This window comes from Camelus bactrianus, chromosome 11 (genome assembly GCF_048773025.1).
Source record: "Camelus bactrianus isolate YW-2024 breed Bactrian camel chromosome 11, ASM4877302v1, whole genome shotgun sequence".
Classification (NCBI taxonomy): Eukaryota; Metazoa; Chordata; class Mammalia; order Artiodactyla; family Camelidae; genus Camelus; species Camelus bactrianus.
The window spans coordinates 23,508,158-23,529,308 of NC_133549.1; the positions used below are offsets into that span (position 1 = coordinate 23,508,158).

The window sequence follows — 21,151 nt, forward strand, 5'->3', positions numbered from 1 at the left end:
TCAGCCACTCAGCCCTTTTTTTTTTTTTTTTGAGGCTTCTCTTGATCCCTGAGAAACATGTTTCCACCAGGAGCTTGACTTCTCAGATTTGGGGACTGGATAAGGGCACCAGCTGTCCCTTCCTGGTGTCACAGCCCATTTTCCTGCTGACACCTGCAGGGAGCACACGTTTTGAACCACTTCTGTTTCGGCTTTTCACATTCACCTGCAGAGCCCTCCTTGCTCCCCCAGTGTTCAGAAATCACGAGGCTGCCTTTCTGGGAGAGCCCGCAGTGTCTTGGGGCCAGAGCCTTCCTCCTCATGTGGGTTCCTTCACAAGAGCCTGGTAGAAGCTCAGATCCCGGGGCTGAGTCCTTCCCGAGCCGGAGTGCAGATGCCATTGGGCTGGAATTTCCTGGGGAAAATGCAAATATGCAGCAAAGAATTTTTTCAGTTTCTGGGGTTGCTACTGTAAGCAGCTTGTCTAGAGAGGGGGAAAATAGTTTGCTATCAACCAGGAAGCCTGATATTTGTCACCAGAGACCAGAATAGATTATGTGGTCCGCCCTGGCAATTCAGTTTGCTACTTGTAAGGAATTCAGTATTGTCATGCCGCCCAGATGGAGATGTTGATTTGATTCTGGCTGTTTCTCTGGACGCTGTTTCCACTGTACTCTTTCTTTTATCTGTACAGGCCATATGTTGCCTTTCTTGCTGAAAGAGAAGCAGAGGCTGGGAAGGGCCCAGGCTTGGTGTCAGGCTCCTGCTCTGCTGCCTCCTGGCTCTGTCCATGAGCTTGGCTGGGTCTCTTCTCCTCTGAACCTCAGTGTCCCCAACTGGAGGATAATGTTCCTAGCAAGCTTCCTGCCCCAAATGGGCCTGGGCTAAGATCCAGTGTTTTTATCTATGCAGAAATGCCTCATAAGTTGCGACCCATGCTCTCCTTGTTGGCTGTTCCCCTTCCAGCAGCTGGGATGGTGCTGTGTGACACGGGGGGACGCAGTACTAATATTAATGATGCGAAGACTGAGGCTGTCTTTGTTCGGGGGTCCCTGCAGGTCAGGCGCTGCCCGACGTGCTGTGATAGGCGTTGTCTGTTTCCTCTTCCCAAGTCCCGCTGAGGCAGGTGCTGTGTCTCCTCGTCTTACTGATGAAGGGGCGGAGCACAGAGGGGTGAAAGGATCTCCTGAGGACACACGTGGTCAGTGTCGGGCTGGCACCAGATGCAAATTCTGGACGTGGATCTCCCCTAGAGAAGGTGACAGGGCCTCTCCTGTTGTCTCTGCCGCTCTGCCACTCCCCAGGAGGGTTCTGTTCCCCACATGTCAGCCTCGGGGTGATAGCACATCTGCCCCCAGTCTGGGCCTTCATTGGATTCTCAGGGCTGAGCAAGGATGTTTTCCTTGTGCGCGTGGGTCTAGCCCAGGGGAATGAGGCTAAGGGTGTTCGGGGGACCATGCCCCCCTTTTAAAAAAATTTTTATTTATTTATTTATTTATTTATTTGGTAGGGGAGCTAATTAGGTTTATTTATTTATTTATTAGTTTATTTATTTAATGGCAGTACTGAGGATTGAACCCAGGACCACAAGCATGCTAAACACACACTCTTCCACTGAACTATACGCTCCCCCTGGACCATGCTCTTTGACTCTCTCTCTCTCCCATGATGTTCCTGGAGGCTCGTGGGGTTGCTCTGGCAATGAGAAGGCCTGCAATCAGTGGCCGACTTCTGAGGAGGAGGGTTGGGTGGAACATTCTTTTCCAGAACTTTGGCTTTTTCCTCTCATATTTTGTAAAACTTTTTTCCCCCCATAACAGCTTATCTTTCTACCAAATCAGACTCTGCATTCTCAAAAGTTATGGCACCTGTTTCCTGAGACAATCAAGGTCTTTGTAGACCTTCCATCAGGCCCTTTCAGAAGAGGCTGTCTCTGGAGGTCACCCACAGGACCAGGCCAGATGCCAAGGTGACCTCAGGCTGATGTCAGATGCACTCAGGTTGGCAGCCTTCCTCCTCTGGCCTTTCTGAGAGTTTTGGTTCATTGAGTTCCTTGACCCGAGGAGACCATTGAATTTTGTGTTTTTTCTTAGCTTTCATGAAAAAAGAAAGGTACGCCCAGCAGGCCTCACCCAAGAATATGGTGGAGAGGCGACTGGCCTTGGCTGGGCCCAGTGCACCCTCGAAATTTTTTTGAAGATTTAAGGTTTTCTTGAGAAATATCTCTTTTGGGTGACTCTAGTACTGTCTGAAATGATTTCATTAATTGGCACAATCCACTGGATGCTTTTGGTATTCCAACTTGCTTATTAAAGTTGAAACTAAGTGTCTTTCTCCATAGACCTTCCTTGCTCTTATTTTTGTTTGGTGGTCATTCACTGACTCATCATCATTCATGGTCCTTCTTTCATCATGGCCCATTATGTAGGACTCAACCATTCTCTGGAGATGCAGCAGCGAGCAAAAGCTAACAAGTTCCTGCCCGCACGAACAGAACATGTTACAGGTGTGTGATGGTGAGACACAAGACAAGGGTGTGGAGCTGTAGTGCAGGCTGCTGACACCCCACTGTGGGGACCCACCCTTCCCGCGGGCACACCCGTCCCACAGCTTCCGGGGTCTTGGCTGTGCTGGCTCATGGCTGCTCCTTTCTCTGGAACATTGTGTTGGAGGGTGATGTTTCCCACTCCCCAGTTGATCAGTCTGTAGCCAGAGGCTAACTGGCACAAGAAGGTGGCTCCTTATCTCAAGGTGGGGACAGCACTGTGTGCAATTCCTGCCCCAGAGCTCCCTGCGGGATAAGGCTGAGTGACCCTGGTGAGGAACACAGCCGAACTTAGCTCCTTCCTCTGCCCCATCCTGTTTCCTCCTTCCCTTTCCCCTTAGAGCCCTCCCTCAATAAACCACATGCACTGAACCCTTGCCTCAGGCTCCACATGGAGACAACTTGACCAAAGATGAGTGTTATCCCAGCCCATCAAAGGAGGTGTTGATTTAGTTAGGAAGTTCAGGAAAGCCATCTCAAAGAGGGCACGGCAGAGCTGGGATTTGCAAGATCAGCGGGAGTTAAATAGATGGAGAGTGAACAGAAGGGCGCTCCAGGAGGAGGAACAGCCCAGGCCAGGTTCTGGTGGGCAGGAAACGTGGACTGAAGGCTGAATGGTGGGCAGGAATCATGGACTGAAGGCTGAAAGGAAGCCAGCTTTCATGGAGCAGAGAGAGAGGGAGAGCACAGTGTGAGAGGAAGTTGGAGCGGCCAGTGAGGCACGAGCAGGCAGCGTTCCTGGGCTCCAGTAAGGAGTCCCTCTGGGCGGTGGGCATCATCACCCCTCCAGGTACCAGCCAGGGCCTTGGAGGGAGTTAGGTGGGAGGAGCCCAGCAGGGTAGGAGGTCTAGCTCTGGGGTCAGAGTTCGGGAGTTCCAGCCCCATTTAATCAGTTAGACGTGGTGTCACGCTCAGGCCCCCAGGAGGGTCACACGTGCTCCACAGGACGTTTGGTGTCTGAGAACAGTAACCACCCGCAAGTGTACATTGTTTTTATTAGGAGTGCTGTTTCCCTGGGCATTCACAATAACATGCCAACTTTCCTTCGACCGCAGGGACCTCAGAGTCCAAGGTGCCATCACTGGGTTCAGAGGATGGAGACGTGAAGACGTTGAGTCTTCACCATCCTGGGACGACCTGACATATGTGGAGATGAAGGCATCTGTCTTTTTTTTTCTTTTGTCTTTTTAGGTAAAAATAGCAACAGAAAAGGCATGAGAACCAAGAGCTTTGAGAAGGCTGCCAGTGATGATCACAGCGTCCCGGTGGCCCGTGATGTGGTCAGAGAGGGTGAGTGAGGCCTCGGCTCCGACACTGGTCCAGGGAGGACCCAGGCTGCAGAGTCCCGAGCGTGGGGTCGCGTAGGGGCTGCTGCCTCTTCTGTTTTTCAATATATTTATTTTTAATGGAGGCACTGGGGATTGAACCTAGGACCTCATGCATGCTAGGCACACTCTCTACCGCTAGCTGTATCTTCCTGACTCTTCTGAACCTGCTGTGTACAGGTGAAAGCATCCACGGCCGCGCTCTTCTGCAAAGCAAGTAACTCACAGCCATCGTGTCCCAATTGATTTGACTAAGGTCATTTCTGAAATTTCCTGGGGCTCTCGGTTGCCTTCCCCACCCTTCCCTCTTCCTCCTCGAAGACAGAATCATCCCCTTTCTCGTGGGGTCTCACTGCTGCCCACGGCCTTGTGTCTGCCTTTCTTATAGAGGGAGGGTGCTCCAGGGTCAGAGATCAAGTCTTGTACTTCCAAAGCATGTGACGCTAGGCCTGGCGTTTCACCATCACGTAAAAATATCGGTCCTTTAATTCCTTACCTTAAGATGGTCAAAGCCATTATTTTCACACTCATGGGCACACTCTGGCCCACTAGCTATGGCCATTACTAGTATTATTAACTACTACTCTTATCATCATTGTGTCTATTACTCTAAATTGTGGTATCTAGGATGGTATTTCTGCTGATATTAGTAATAGTGAACATGTATTAAGCACTTAAGCTGTCAGTAATTGCCGGGCACTAGGCTTCACACTTGACCTCTCCGGATGTCCCTCTGAGAATTGTGGATATTATTATTATTATTATTATTATTACTACTACTACTACTACCAGCAGCAGCAGCACATATGAGGAAAATGAGACTCGGTAACATGGGTCATTTGTCTGCCGTCCTGCAGCTCACCGGTTGTAAAACAGGGAATTGACCCCAAGATTTTCCGGTTCTAGACTTTCTGCTCCGCAGCTCAGCTGCTTGAAAGAAATAGAGCGTTTCAGAGATTTGCATTTATAGAGGCAGGCTCCCTTTTCAGCGGCCGCGTGAGCGCATAAAGCGTGTCACAGAGTTGATGGTCACAGAGGGAAGCGCACGTTCCCTGAGGCGCAGTGTAATGATTTGGGGCCGTGTTTCTGGCCGTGAACTTGCCATCAAAGAAATCATCGATGTGACTCACAGTGCCTCCTAAAGTAAAAACAGAAGCTCCACAACAGTGAAGTTCCGAGTCACTTAATAAATGAGAATTCTGCTCCACTGTAAGTGGGCAGGCGGGCGCCACGCCGCTTGCCCCTGGGAGGGCCCCGCACGTCGGGAGGGTGTGTGCGGACACAGGAGAGGCTGGGGCTGTGCTTCTGCCGGTTCGCCCTGACGGTGTGGTCCTCCGGGGTTTCAGCAAATGGGTGGTAATGAGACTCTCCCCTCGGGTGGGCCTTGGGCATGACCGTTGGTCCCCTTCCCCACCAACTGTTTCTTCAGCATCACCAGCCAGAGGGCTGGCGCGGCTTCCAAGTGCGGGCCGCGCCTCTCTGGGTTCTGCTGCTGTCAGGTCTGGGCCAGGGCGTTCTTTCCTACCTTGTTCATTCTTAGGTGCTTTCAAGCATATTTAGAAAAATATTTTTCCAGATTTTTTTTTAGTAGCTTTAGCACCAGGGCTGATTTGAATGATCTTACTTCTTCATCACCAGAACTGGAAGGTATTACAATTTGGGGAGGCATTTTCACAAAGATTTTTCCAGGCCCGTTTCTCTACACATGTGTGTACATGTGTGTACACACCCGCATGCACACGCACACACTCTGAAGTCTAAACTTGCCTCCTTGCCACACGTACATCCCTCTCCCCCTACACTGGCCCACTCAGGGTTGTCCCCCTGACCTTGGCCTCAGAGCCCTGTCTGAACAGGTTGGGCCCACCCGTCTCAAAGACAGCCATTCTGGCTCCAATTCCCTGGGTGCCGTGGAAGTGATTTTGGTCTGGAAAACTTGTCCACGTTGTTCTGCTATTAAAACAAAATTGAGGCATGGAGGACACGCTGGAGGGAAGGGAAACTGTGAAGGTCCTGTCAGGCAGATGTGGCGGGGAGAGAGATGGTGACAGGGACGGGGTGGGGGTCAGGTGCAGGAGGCAGGTGGCATAGCATTTGGGAACACGGGTCTGGGTCAGGAGGGGGCATCAGTGGGGGATGCCAGGCAGAGGAGGGCCTCTGGTGACAGCTGGTTATTCTTAGGTGCCTGCATCCATCATTCTCTCAATACTGGGGGCCTTTCTGGAGATGTGGCAGAATGAAGGTCAAGATGACAGGTGGAACAGATGTTACCTACTTCATTTTCAGGGTGGCGAGTGGTACAGATTTAACTACTTTGAGTTCTGTGAGTGGATGGCGTCAAAGGGCTTGTGTTAGATGTGGATTCGCCCCTAGACAACCTTAGCTTTGAGGGAAAGATTATGTACATGGCTGTCCCTATGACTAAGGAGCGCTGTCAGCTGTAGCAAGTATCCAAAATACATCTTGAATATTGTTCCATAATAGTATATGTGGTGGTTGAATCATTGGTCTAGTTCTTTACCTCTCCCTGTGTCCACACCCTTTGCCATGTAACTTTTAAGTTCCCTTCACGAAAGGTGAAAGCCCCTTGACTTTAGGCAGGTCCATGTGCCTTGCTGAGGAATAAGATGGGGTGACAAGGTGCGAGTTCTGCACTGAGGGCTTGCAAGACTTTGCCTGTTTCCATTTGCTCCTTCTGTTTCCACAAGAAGACTCTATGCACTTAGGTCACTGGTCCAAGGAGCCTAAGAGATGGGTAGAGCAGACACAGGCTCAGGCTGTAGCCTGGAGCCCCCAGCTGAGCCCAACTGATTTGTAGGAGACCAAGAAATCAGTGCTTACTGTGTGCCACTAGGAGTTGTGGTAGTTTGTTACACAGCAGTAGCTGACGAATACAGTGAAGATGAAGACTCTCTTTTTTCAAAACTTGCATCATGTTCTGTTGAATGGATGTTCCACAGTTTATTTAACCACCAGGTGATGGACATTTAGGTTGTTTTCAATATTTTGCTACTATAATGCTGCAGTGAAATTACCATATACACTGTCATTTACCAAGCACTGGTTGCAGAAAATTCCCTACTCGGCATTCAGATCCCAGCATGAATTGACCTATTTCTGTCCTCTGCCTCCCTTTTTTTATTTTAATTTTTAAAAATATTTATTTATTTATTTAAACTTTTTTGGTGAGGGGAGATAATTAGGTTTATTTATTTATTTAGTTTAATGGTGGTACTGGGAATTGAACCCAGGACCTCCTGCATGACAGGCAAGCACTTTACCAGTAAGCTATACCATCCCTTCTTCTGCCTCCCTTTTTTCACAGCCAGACCGGAGCTTGTTTTTCAGACATGCCCTGTGGTGAAAGCTGGCTCTTGTGTTTCCTCCAAAGGGAGCTGGACAGAAGTCTCAGTCAGTGATGGGGAGGCAGCTTTGGGGTCAGGCTCCACTCTCACTGGCTGTGAGGCTCTGGGCAAGTTACTGACGTCCCTATGACTCAGTTTCCGCCTCTCTAAAGAGGGGATAAAATCTCCTTTATAGGGTTTTCATGGAGACAAAATAAAGCGTGTAGAGTGGAACACACACAGTACACAATAAGCTCTCAGCCAGTGTGAGCTATGATTTTCACTTACTATCTGGGGACTGTTTTTGTGCCTCAGTTATAGGAGTTGGCAGATATTTTTAAAAGATCAGATTGTAAATTTTATATACTTTACTGGCCAGAAAGCAAAGTTGAGGATATTATGTTGGTACTGAAATAACCATTAAAAATGTAAAAACTGTTCTTATCTCATGGGCCACACAGACACAGGCGGTGGGCTGGATTTGGCCCTCACTTGGGCTGTAGCTTGCCGACCCCTGTCTTTGAACTTCATGGTTCTGCAGATGCTGCCTCCAGGAAGCCTGCCTTGATCATCTTTCTTTTGCTTTCCTATATCTCTTCCTCATGGTCTTGGTCCCCTTCTCTCTCACATCACAGTGATTCTCTTGCATCCTGGGAGGCTCTGAATGTCTAGGGGCAGGGTCCCTGTCTGATTCAGCTCAAGATGTGCCCAGTGTTGGTAGCAGCACTTAACAAGAAAAACGAACCTGTTTATTGAGCACCTGCACTCTGCCAGAACTAATGTTCTGGGGTAGAGAATAGGTTTCCGTATGTTAAAGTGGGTTCTCCATGGCCCAGGTGAGCAGGACTGGCCCTCCACAGGAAGTGGTCTCTCATCTGTAGGAAAGACACTTGACTTCCCACCATAATGGAACTGGGATGGTTTTCCCGAAGCAGCTCATGCCTTCAGTGCTCTGCCTCATGCCTGGGTTGGGTGAGATTTGAAGTCTCTACCAACCAGATACCTCGTGGATTGACCTTAGTGTGTGTGTGTCTTTGAACCTGGAGGTTTGTCATTCTATCACAGACAGTGTGGTTTTTCATCCAAGCCCTTGCTGTGAGCCTGGCCCCATTGTTGCAAGGCCAGGTGGCTCTCTGGGGCTCTACCTGGTCATCCCCTGACATCTGGCACAGCTATGGAGGGCAGTGGGGTGAAGCCCAGATTCCTGGCTCTGGAGGAGGCGGGGCGACATGGTCTCAGTGGCTGCGCAGGTGCTGTGATAAACAGTCACACCTGTATTTCAGACTCCTTTGGAAGTGAGAGGGGAGGCGAGGGGCCAGAATTGGGACAGAGTGACACTCGTCTTGGACAAACCTCGGTTAGGAAGCCTGAGACGTGGACACTGGGAAAACAAGGGCTGTTTTCTCTTCTTTTTGACTCCATCTCAAACGTGCCTGTAAAGGTCTTCTTCAGTCTAAAATGAAGCATTTGTCCTGTGAGGCTTTTCTAGTCTCCCCTTGCCATTTGGAGAGATTTATTTTGTTCCTCCAATGGTTTTGTGGTGGCAGGGTCTTCACTAGGTCTGATCAGGGGTCCTGGCCTCGCTGCTGCCTACAGTAGACAGTACACTGAGTGGGGACCGGGTGGCCAGCCCAATGTCGTGGGCTTCAGAGCCTCGATCTGAAACCAGAGCCACAGTGGACTTGCCGGCCAGACCAGGGCAGCACTCCCCCAAGAGGAGCAGAGCCCCTGAGGAAGAGTGGGACACGTGCTCCCTGAGAGCATCCTGCTTCCAAGAGGGAGGAAGTCAGGGCAGAGCTGAACCACATGCACCATTTATCGGTGCCCGTGTACCAGTCAGACAGGCTACCCCCAGGGCGGAGTGAGTCGGGTGGCAGAGAGCTATACAAACACCCCTCAGGAACACCTCTCCTCATGGAAGCCAACAGCAGAGAAGTCTTCTCTTCGGCATATGCCTACAAGTTTAAAATCGTTTCATCTTCCTGGAGGGTTTTTTTTTGCAATTGTGCATTGACTTTCTTTATGGACTAATACTACTTTTTGACTTAAAAAATCAAGTTTGTGTGACATTAAAGAAGCTATACAGCAACTTAAAAACTAGGGTAGGCTTGGATGGTCTTTTTTAAAGGTCTGGGACGGTGTAGGAACATAGAATGTCTATTCCTTGAAAGTTTGAATGAACTAGACCGTAAATTCATCTAAGCTGGACACTTTCCATAGAAGAAATTCTTAGATAATTCTTTACTTTCTTTCATGGTTCTTGAACAATCAGATTTTCTGTTTTTGAGTGTGTGTGTGTGTATATATATATATATATATATATATATATATATATTTTGAGTTTATATATATATATTTTTTTAACTTCAGTATATCCTTTTTATGGCAAGTAGAGGCCATGTTTCTTGTACTATACTCAGGATGAATAGTTTATGAGAAAAACATTTTCCTGATTATTCAATCAAATCACCTTATTTCCCTGAGTCTTTTGGAAGGTGTACCTCTATTCATGTTCTTCTTGTGGAATTTTTGTTCCTCACAGACTAAGCTTCAGTGTTTGTTCTTTACTCATCTTTGAATGAGGCAGCATCTGGTCAGATTTTCTCCACTAGGGGCAGTCTAAGCCCTTTGTCAGATCTACAGGTATTGACCAGGCCAATATGCAAACTTAAAGTAGAGCTACCATATGACTCAGCAGTTCCATTCCTGAGTATGTATCTGAAAAAAACAAAAATGCTAATTGGAAAAGATACACGCCCTTCAATGTTTATAGCAGCATTATTTACAATTGCCAAGACATGGAAGCAACCTAACTGTCCATCAACAGATTAATGGATAAAGAAGATGTGGCATATACACACACACACACACACACATATATACACACAATGGAATACTACTCAGCCATAAAAAAGAATGAAACTTTGCTTTTTGCAGCAACATGAGTAGACTTGGAGGGCATTATACTAAGTGAAATAAGTCAGAGAAAGACATATCACTAATATGTGGAATCTAAAAAGTACAACAAACTAGTGGATATAACAAAAAAGAAGCAGACTTCCAGATCTAGGGATCAAACTAGTGGTTACTGGTGAGGAGAGGCAAGGGAGAGGCAACACTGGCAGGGGATTAAGAGGTACAGACTATGATGTTTGTATGAAATATGCTACAAGGCTATATTGTACAACACGAGGAATATAGCCAGTGTTTTATAATAACCATAAATGGAGTATAACCTTTAAAAATTGTGAATCACTATACTGTACACCTGAAACTTATATAATCAACTATACTTCAATTAATAAGAAAACCTAGTACAGTTTCCAGTTTCTAGCAGCCTTTTATCTTTGACATATTTTTGCTCTTCTGAGGTGCTCACTTCTTCCCTCCATGCTGGTTCTTAGACATCCTGATTCGTGGGGGGCTGTGATTATCCTCTTGTGCTCCCATCAGTGTTCCTCTTGACCCCACACTCTCACACCTCCCTCTACTTCCTGTCCAGTTGTTTTTTAAGAGTCTCTGATCCAAACAGGTGTAGGAACTTGGCTAGGGTGAGATGTGAGCACCTGACCACCTCAGAAAGCCCAGACGACATCTGGGCTCTAGAGGTGGGTGTCCAGTTTTCCAGTAGCTGCAGACCTTGAGTTTCAAAATGGAGGCATACAAGAGACGTGTAGGTTTTTTTGGTCCCTCCTCTGATCATCTCCATTTTTCTCCCCAGCTGTCTCCATCAGACTCGTAGGTGGTGAATATTCTTTCACATCTGGCATGAGGTTGAAGCATTGTTGGCAGTCTTTCCTTATCAGCACCTTTGTAGCTTTTTAGGATGAGTTTGGGAGAGGTTGCAAAATCTTACACCAGAGTTCCCCCAAGTTTGCCATGCCTCTGCACAACTGGTGACTTTATGAGTTAAAGTTAAATAAACTCTAAACAAACTTTAAATAAATAAACTTTCTTAGATTGTGAGTAAGTTTTTCCTTTTCACATCTCTTCAAAAAACTTTTTATTTTGAAATAAGAATAGATCCAGAGGAAGTTGCAGACAAATGGGGTCTTGTGCACCCTTCACCCTGCTTCCTTCAGTGCTGCATAACCGTGGTACAATAACAGTGTCAGGCCACTGGCATTAGTACAATCCGCAGACCATCCTCAGATCCCGCCAGTTATACCTGGGCACGTGTGTGTGTGTGTACACATTCCTGTGATTGTACCATGTGTGTGGTTTCATGGAAATACCGCCACAGACACAGAACAGTTCCATCACTCAAAGGCTTCCTTGTGCTGCCCCTTTATAGCCACACCCCCTCTCCTAGCCCCTTAACTCTCAGCAACCACTGACCTGTGCTCCATTTCTCTCATTTTGTTATTTCAAGAACGTTCGATAAATGGAGTCATACAATATCCAGCTTTTGAAATAGACATTTTTCTCCCCTCAACATAATTCTTTCACTCTTCCTGAATTGGCTAAATTGGCTTAGTTTGGTATTAATGTGATGTAATAGTCAGGAAACACCAAGCCTTTAAAAATTATCATGATTGAAGTGTATGTACCACACACACAGAAAAGGCTAGAGCTCATAAGGGGTGTGACTCATTGGGTTGTCACCTACACCGCTCCCATGTAATGTGAATGAACCATTATAACTGTGATTTGGATCAGAGATAGAACGTGACCAGAACCTCCGATGCCTGCCTTCTGCTCTTCCTCAAAGATAACCGCTGGCAGAGGTTCCTTTTGCCTCTTTTGAACTTAATCTTCATGGAATCATACACTGTATTCTCTTTGCGGCTGGTTTCTCTCACGCAGCATTACGTTTATGAGATTCGTCCGTGTCACCGTAGAGTGCTGTGGCTTATTTATTTTCATTGGTTTCTAGGATTCTATTACATGACTCTTCCACAGTTTGTTAATTCATTCTCATATTAGTGGACATTTGAATCATTTTCAGTGTTTGGCAATCACACATCTAGTAATATGCTAGGATAATTCTTGCATGAGTCTTTTGGTGTACGTGTGAATGCTTTTCTACCTAGAAGTAAGGTTGCTGGGTCACAGGGCGTGAAATCTGTAGTAAACAGTCCTAGACAGTTTTCCGGAGTGGTTGGACCCGTTAACACGTGTGTCGGCAGTGCTGCCTCGCTTCCTCACCAGCATCTGATACTGTGTCTTTCTAGCTGCATCCATATTGCTCGATGTGGACTGGTATCTCGTGGTAGTCCTAACTGCAATTTCCTGAAGATTGATGACTAATGCTTACTCACCGTTAAGATATCTTCTTTGGTGAATGCCTCTTCACGTCTTTTGCTCATTGTTTTTCTTATTAATTTATAAGAGGGTTTTTTGCTTATTTGCTTTTCTTAAAAATACTGTGGATATGAGTCCTTTGTTAGATATATGCATAGCAAATGCCTTCTCACACGCTTTGGCTTAACTTTTCATTCTGGAAATGTGTCTCCTGAGTAATAGATCTTACATTTAATATAGACCATCAGTATTTTCCTTTAGTACTTTTGTTTCAAGTTTAAATTATTTTTTCTTATCTACCCCAAGATCATGTATCTTTCTACGTTATCTTCTAGTAAGGTTTCTCTTGACATTAACATGTTTCTATTAAAATTACTTAGACTTAAATAAAAATTAAGTAATGAAGTAACAGTGCATGGAGATGATAAGCAAGTGATTGAGGTTTGAGAAATGCTATTTTTTTAAAAATATTTTTTATTGATTTATAATCATTTTACAATGTTGTATCACATTCCAGTGTAGAGCACAATTTTTCAGTTGTACATGAACATATATATATTCATTGTCATATTTTTTTCTCCGTGAGCTACTATAAGATCTTGTATATATTTCCCTGTGCTATACAGTATAATCTTGTTTATCTATTCTACAATTTTGAAATCCCATCTTTCCATTCCCACCCTCTGCCCCCTTGGCAACCACAAGTTTGTATTCTATGCCTATGAGTCTATTTCTGTTTTGTATTTATGCTTTGTTTGTGTTTTTTTTTTTTTTTTTTAGATTCCACATGTGAGCGATCTCATATGGTATTTTTCTTTCTCTTTCTGGCTTACTTCACTTAGAATGACATTCTCCAGGAGCATCCATGTTGCTGCAAATGGCGTTATGTTGTCGGTTTTTATGGCTGAGTAGTATTCCATTGTATAAATATACCACCTCTTCTTTATCCAGTCATCCGTTGATGGACATTTAGGCTGTCTCCATGTCTTGGCTGTTGTAAATAGTGCTGCTATGAACCAGTAATTCCTTTTTTGGCTTTATAGGCGATATGCAAAGAACAGACTTAATTTTCCATGATGCTGCTGGCATAGTGACATCAGTTATACGGGACTGTAGTACAAATTCATTCATTTACTCAGGAAACATCAATTGGGCTTCGGGAATTCAGTGACAAGAACTCATTGTTGCCGCCCTGGGACATTGACAGTGTGGTTGGTACCTTTTTTAGGTGGGGGGTGAGTAGGATGAGAGGGGTGGGTGTTGGGGGAGGAAGCCTTGGGAGGCTCAGGGGTCAGAGCCTCCAGAGGACAGGCGGCTCTGGGCAGGAGCCACTTCTGCTAGCACGGACTGATACCCGACTCCCTGAGTGTCCTCTGCCTGATCCCCTGGGGCTTGGGAAACAGAATCCCTAAGGTCGTGTAGCCATAGAAGTAAGAGACACCAGCTGGGTTCCAAAGGTCTCAGACGATTCACTTGGGAGCTTTTGACTAGGGTGTGGCCCCTCTGCATCCCCGTGGGTCTGAGTCTCCAGGGAGAGGTCTGAGCATCTTTGTTTTTATACCCAGAAGATTCTGACGTTGAGTCATGGTGAGAACTGGCCTGGAGGAGCCCAGAAGTGAGGGAGGAGCTATCTAGGGATTTAGATAAGGCTGGGATTAGCTCCTTTGCAAGGCTGCAGGGATAGGGGGGTTCCCCTCTGGGGAGCCACTGATGTCTGAGGCAGGCAAAGAGCCACTGCAGACACTTTCCCCAGTGCACCAGGAAGCTGCTGCCACACTCTCACTGGTCAAAGGGAACACCAAGTTCAGAAAGGCGAAGGAAAGAATGTCCTAAAAGTCAGAGCTCTTCTGTTTATAGGCGACAGTGAAAGCTAAAGTTCAGGATGGCTGTGAGCTTGTCCCTGGCAGTGATCTTGAGGTCCTGGAGAATTCTTTGCTCCGTTTCCAGCAGACATCACAGCAGGCCACAAGGCCTCGGACTCCGAGCTCTCCTCTGCCAACTGGTGACGCCTGTCCCAGCGCCTCTTCCTTTCTTTGATGTGACCCCAAATGCCACCATGCAACTTGCATCTGTGTCACACTGTTGGGTTTTCAAGGCAAAAATAGGTGGCGTAAAAATTGTGCCTGGGATTTTATGTCACACTAGATTTTAAAATTCTAACTCAAGACACTTTGGTGCTGCTTAACTCTGTGTCAGCCTCTTTGAGTCTTCATTTGTTTGTGTATAAAATGGCAATGGTAACGAGACAGGAGGGAAGGGGGCAGGGCGCAGCCAATAAGGAATGACAACAATTACCACCAAGATGGCAGGAAATTCAACTCCCCGTAGACCCTGAGGCCCAAGATGGTGAGAGACTGACTGCCAGGAGACCTTGAGCTTCAGTATGCACTGACTGTAATATGTTAGCATAGTAAATGGCACTCCCACAGGCTTCATGACAGGTCTGTGGCTGACAATAGAAGGTCAAAAAGTGGGCAGTGGTCCAGTTTTTGGGAATCCCTGCCCCTTCCCCAAAATAGTTGGAATAATCCTTCCACTTGTTAGCATGTGAAGTTACTGAGCCCCTAAAACCCAGCATCCCCGCACCCTGTGGCCTTTCTCTTGCCTCCTGAGACGGCCCGCGCGCTGTCTGTGGAGTGTGTGTCTGCTTTTACTTTAACGCCTCGTGGCCTCTCTGGCCTTCTGAGACGGCCGGCACTCCATCTGTGGTGTACGTATCTCTCTGAATAAATCCACTTTTACTCAGCTATGGCTTGCTCTTGAATTCTTTCCTGCGTGAAGCCAAGGGCCCTCACTTGGTGAGACAGTTGCCAGGACTCACCTGGGACCTGGGACGTGGCCCTCCCTCCTCTCATGCCCCACGTTTTCCTGTATCAGTACTGCCCATCTCTCACGGTCCTTATGAAGATTAAATGACAGGATGTCTTCAGAGGGTCTGGCTCATGCTTGCATTGCTCCCCAAATCACTACTCTTATAAAACCATTGTCATGACTTGACTGTCATAACAGCCTCCCCTCCAGGCAGATTTAGGGTACTGGGGCTGGAGTGTTGCCACTGATGCTCCAGATTCAGCATTCCAAGCTCCACCCTGTATTCTGACTGTGCCCTGTAACTTCTGGGTCACAAACTCCTTCATGATATGAAATGCAAAGAGCTGGTGTGCACACAGGGTCATTTATGGTGGTGATTGGAATCAATATATGCCATCGTGCTGAGAACCATTTTGGAAAGTGGCCGCAGTGCAGAGAAGTTTGGCAGGGGACAGATTTGATTAAACGTGTGTGCGCTTGTCAAGGCGGAGCCGTGGAATGAGGCAGCGGGTCCCGTCTTCGCCCACCTCCTTGGGAACAGAGCACAGGCCTGGGAAGCCGTGCCCCTTTCAGCACAGGGTGCTCCTCCAGAGCCAGGCTGCCTGGAAGAGAAAGTCGCATCATCTTTGATGCCTGTCACTCTTGCCTCCAGATTGTGACACATCGCCAGTCTCTAATTAATATTTTCCTGAAGTGTTCTTTTCACACCCACATGCTTCTCAGGATTAGAGTCTTTTTCCTCTTAGAAGTAATGCGAATTTGACTTGATGATAGAGGATTGCGTTTCTGTGTTTCTGTGGGAGGAGCAGGGAGCTGTCTCGAGGGCTGTTCAGTGGCTGCTGCTGGAACAAACTGGCCCAGGAGCCGAGTCCTTGCTGAGTTCCTGCCAGAGCCGCTTCAGGGCAGCCTGGCTGGGGACTGAGAACACAGAGGAGGGGTGAAGAGCTGGGAATGAGATTCCTATTGATTTCAAGCACTCTTTAAACCTAGTAATTATCTCCTCAATTGACATTATAATCTTGATTGCAGTACCAACATACTACGTTCCAACCAGGATGTCATTGCTCTGCAGTTCTGGCCTTTGGACTTTCCCATTGCGGATGTTTAAATTAAGCTTTGAAACACGTGTGTCTCCTCCATTTTACTTGATCCTTGAGGCCACACCCCGACTTCCTCAATAATGTTTTCTAAAGATGGAGAAAAGTCCTGCTTGTTGGTAGGTGCTTGGACAGGGGCTAGATGTACCTTTGAGAATTTAAAACCAAGGGAATTCTAGCTTCTAGACCAAGCTTTGCATTGCTTTTGGAGTTCTTTGGTGGGTAGAGCGTTCTGGGCTCTTTTCGGGGAGTCACTGCGCAGAACGCTCAGGTCTTACTGTACCGTGTGCACACGCACGTGTGCGTGTCTGTGTGTCTGTGTGTCTGTGTCTCTGGTGCATTATTCCAGCAGTGCATCAGCAAGAATCTGAGGTTATGATGGAAAGGAGGTTAAATCTTCTAAGCATTTGTCTGAAGATGCCCTTTTGACTGTTGACAGACAGTCGATTCTAGATTCTAATTTCTTCCCCTCAGCCTGTAGACGCAGGACTTGCTAGTGTTAGTGTGGTTGTCACTTCCTAATCTGCTGAAAGTCGTGGACAAAACGGGACTGTGGCTGGATGGGGCTCTTTGTCTCCTTTCTGTCTCCTCTGCCCTTGTGGAGTTTCCATTTAAAAGGTATGGAGGTGTCCTTGAGGGTGGCTGACTCATTCTGTGGGTTCAGTTTGGCCGCTCACCTAGTGCCTCTGGGGCTGTACTGTCAGCAGCAGTTCCCCTCTGTGTCCAAAGTCTAGGCCCCACCGATGTCCCCTCACGGACCAGGAGGTGCCTTGAGCACCGGCCGGGTATCTTAATCATCGTACGTGGTGTTCTTTCCCGTGTGGTTTTGTTCCACGTTGCTGGTGAGCCCGAGGGGGAGGAGCACCTCATTTTGCTCATTTCGGGCGTTGAGTAGACCTGCCAAAAATCTTGCAAATGATTTCCCAGGGTAGAAGAAAGAGGAGAAAAATGGGTCAGGTTGAAATACAGATGTACCTTGTTTAATTGCACTTCGTTTGACCGTGCTTTGCAGATAGTTTTTTTTTTTTTTTTTTTTTTTTTTTTACAAATTGAAGGTTTGGGGCAATGCTGCATCTAGCAAGCCTGTCGGTGCCATTTTTTCCGACAGCATTTGCTCGGTGTGTGTCTCTGTCACATTTTGGTAATTCTATCACTATTTCATGCTTTTTCATTATTATTATTATATTTGTTATGATGATCTGTGATCAGTGACCTCTGTTGTTCTTCCTGTGACTTGCTGAAGGCACAGATGATAGCATTTTTAGCAATAAGGAATTTTTAAATTAAGGTATGTACATTTTTTTTTAGACAATGCTACTGCACACTTAATAGACTAGTATAGTGTAAATACAGCTTTTATATGCACTGAGAAACCAGGATATTCTTGTGATTCACTTTATTGCAATATTTGCTTTACTGTGGTGGTCTGGAACTAAGGTCACAGTATCGCCGAGATCTGCCTGTACTGAAATTCCTGAGTTAAGTATTTAATACAGACATTTCAGTACTCTGTATTTTGAGTTAATTTAGAATTTTTAAGTCAAAGAGTAATTTTTCTGTCCTTTATTTTCCTGCCTTCATTATAGGAAAACCCGCAACTGTTCTAAACATGGAGATTACTGTGTCAGACTTTCAGTATAAAGTCATTAAGATGAGCCTTGGAACTTCTGGCAGGGATCGTGTGATTCTGACCTGAGATTTTTGCCGCATTGATCTTTGCATGAAGGAATGTGGGGTGGAGAACTCGTATTTAAATGTTCTATAAGTTTAAAAAATGTTTTAAACTGTGATTTGGGGAAGGTGGGTGGTGCCCAAATGGTTTGGCTTGTAGTTTTATCTGAGCCTAGCGGGATTCCGCATCCAGGAACCAGGATGCAGTAAACGTTTGTTGAGCGGCATTGCATTGATGGTTACGGGACCAGAGTGAAAGTCAGTGTCAAACAGATACGTGGTGGAAAGAAAGGAGTGGAGGCTCTCCAGGAGAAAATAAAGAACGGAGGATTGGGGAAATAGAGATAAACCTCCCAAGTGAAGGTCCGCTCGTGCTGTGCCTCCGTGACCCCTCGTGGGGCTGCAGCGGAGGAGGAGGTCGCGCAGCCTGGGAGCGCCGCTCCGGCAGTGGACCGTGGAAGACGGTGGGAGCATCTCCTGCAGGTGCAGCATCACATCGCAGCTGAGAGGAGCCACCGGGGCTTCTGCTGCCAGCAGGCTTGACGTGTGGGAGGTTGTGGAATAGACTGACCTCCAAGTACGCTTGCTGGTGGGGTCCTGAGTTTAAACCTCATACGTGTGCTTCACCTCCTGCTGGTGTGGATGGCATCTGGGAGCTCAGGTGGATTGTTGCAGGGAGGGGAGGGAGGACCCTCAGTGATGAGTCTGAGGGCTACAGCCCTGTGCTGCAGGGGAGGAAAAGGCTCCCCTCAAACGAGGAAGAAGGAAAGGGAGACCCAGAAAGCTGTCATGTCATGGAAACCTCGGGGTGGGGCTGGGGAGTAGCCAAGAGGGAGCAGACTGAAGGGGGCCCAAGAAGAGTCTGAAGAGTCCAAGAGGGCCACCGACTGAGGAGAGCCACTGGGCTCTGAGATGGAAGCCAGAGCGCAGAATGCAAAAATTCAAGGGAGGGACGGATGGAGAGGAAGTCAAGACAGAGGTGCAGACCCTTGGGGTTGGGTAGGGAGGGAAGGTGGCCAGAGGAACTGGTACAGCATGGCTTCACAAGGCTGCACGTGGTTGGTATTTCCTGCTGCGCTGGACTGGCAGCTCCACACGCCCATCATTTACGTGAACTTGAAGCCCAAGCATCAATTCCCTCTGCTAAGGGCACTTAGATCCCAGTGTGCAGACATGCGACGAGGTGAGTCAGGCTTTCTTCAGAACGTGTAGAGTGTAGAGACCCCTGAGTGCTGTGGAGGAGCAGGAACATGCTGGGGGAACCCATCCGTTCCTCCCTGCACCTGCCCTGTGTCCCTGCATCAGCACTGTTTCCCTGCATCTGCCCTGTGTCCCTGTACCTCCCCCATGTCCCTGCACGTGTGCTGCATCCCTGCACCTCCCCTGTGTCCCTGCACCTCCCCTGTGTCCCTGCATCAGCGTTGTTTCCCTGCACCTGCCCTGTGTCCCTGCCTTGGTCCCTTCTGTGAGTTTCCTGCCATCCCTGCATCCTCTTCCTGTTTAAGTTAACTACCGTTGGTTTCTTACAACCAAAGGAGCTTCGCTAACCTGTGCATGTCAGTAACTTCATTTTTGTCTGTCAAGGACAGTGCCTGTTCTCTAGTTTTTTTATTAATGGCATGGACGACAGAAAAGGCTTCCAAACAAAACTAAATTCTCTAAAGATAGTGTCTTCTGATCAGGAAAAAAGAATCCTTACTCAGTTTCCTGGAAGGCTACGTTTGTGAGCAGGCTGAGAACGTGTGTTCGTCTGGGCGGGTAGCTGTGCTGTGGATGGAAGGAGTGGCTTTCCTGGCTTCTGCTGTCACACCATCTTGGGCGTGAACAGGAGTGGACGTTCGTCTGATGGGGCAGCTGACGGCGCTGCCCGCTGCATGGGACTCCACTCTTGCCACGTGTACACCACGGTCCATCCCCTGGAGACAGAAGGCATTGTGATTTTGAGTTGTCAGATGTGGACCCAAGAAATATCCCACTTACGGGCGCTTTCTTTTCACCCCTTGGGTATCTCAGTGAGAGGATGTGGTGAAGCTTCCACGTATCAGCAGAAGAGCAATTTCGATGAAGATGAAATTTTATTTCGGTAGCTCCTTTTTAAATGAACGTATTCACATATATACAAGATTTTTTCTGGAAGAAATGCTTTGGACAACAATTACAGCTGTATTTAGCTAGTAAATAAAATATATGGGTGTCCGTCCATCTATCTGTCTGTCTGTCAAGGAGCTGACTGTGTGCATGATACAAATAGAAGGCGTTAGCTGGATGCAGTAGGTGGGATTCGCCACCTGCGAGGTTTTCTGCTCAGAAGGAAGGACCTCGGGGATGGGAAGACATCCAGTGTGGCTGTGAAACAGGTTCACCGCCAGGGTGGCAGATCCTTTCTGCATTTCTGATGCTTGGTTTATGTGGAAATGTTGGGGACAGTACCAGGCAGGAGGGGACAGAACCAGTGCCCTGTTCCCTGTTGGCTGTGAAACCAAAGCTGGCACGGCTGGCTGAACAGAGGTGCACAGAGGCTATTCCACGGACATGGGGGTGGTCCAGCCACCACTGCCCAGCCAGCGGGGGTTCGGGGCCCTAGAAGTGCCTTTATTCTGGGGGATGCTGCTGTGTCTGGAGACAGGGTGACAAGGAGAAGAGGTTAGCTAGTAAGAGGCAGATGAGAACTGGGGACAGAGGAGCAGCAGCTCTGGCTGAGGGAACCTGTAAGCCTGGGTCAGAGCCAGGCCCTGAGTGGCAGGTAGAAGGACCTCTGGGAGGCCAGCCTCCGAGAGGATAGGCAGTGACCTTGACCCTCAGGCCTTGCCTTGAATCTTGACTGGGGCCTCTGGTGTGTGCAGTGACCACTGGGGTCTGAGAGCCCGGAGGCCCCTGGCCCAGAGAGGCGAGCAGCAGCAGGCGGAGTTCTGTCCTGAGGCCGAGCGGGGCAGTGCTGGGGCTCGGGGCCCCGCGCCCGTCTGGGCTGGGCTGGCACTGAGCTGCGAGGCCGCAGGCCCCGAGGAGGGTATACGGTTTGGCTGCTGCCGAGTCCGCATCACAGGGCCCAGGACCAGGCCGGCTGGTGGAGGCAGGCGGTGTAGGTTTCTGAGTAAGTGACTCTGTCACCAGACACGGAATCCGCTTCTGGTGGGC

General features: G+C 47.8%; 1 protein-coding gene and 1 non-coding gene across 3 annotated transcripts in view; one reads left to right on the forward strand and one right to left on the reverse strand.

Annotated features, from left to right (window-relative positions):
- Positions 1–21,151, forward strand: part of CPXM2 (carboxypeptidase X, M14 family member 2) — a 117,868-nt gene that overhangs the window by 7,045 nt on the left and 89,672 nt on the right. The window contains exon 2 of one of the 2 annotated variants that reach the window (XM_010952911.3): positions 3,716–3,814. The exons of the other annotated variant lie outside the window; for it this stretch is intronic. Within the exon in view, the coding sequence (XP_010951213.2) occupies positions 3,716–3,814 (99 nt within the window). The remainder of the gene's footprint in view (positions 1–3,715; positions 3,815–21,151) is intronic. 2 annotated transcript variants of the gene reach the window in all.
- On the reverse strand, positions 7,076–7,148 carry TRNAD-GUC (transfer RNA aspartic acid (anticodon GUC)). Its single transcript has one exon. It is a non-coding gene; the product is annotated as a tRNA-Asp (tRNA).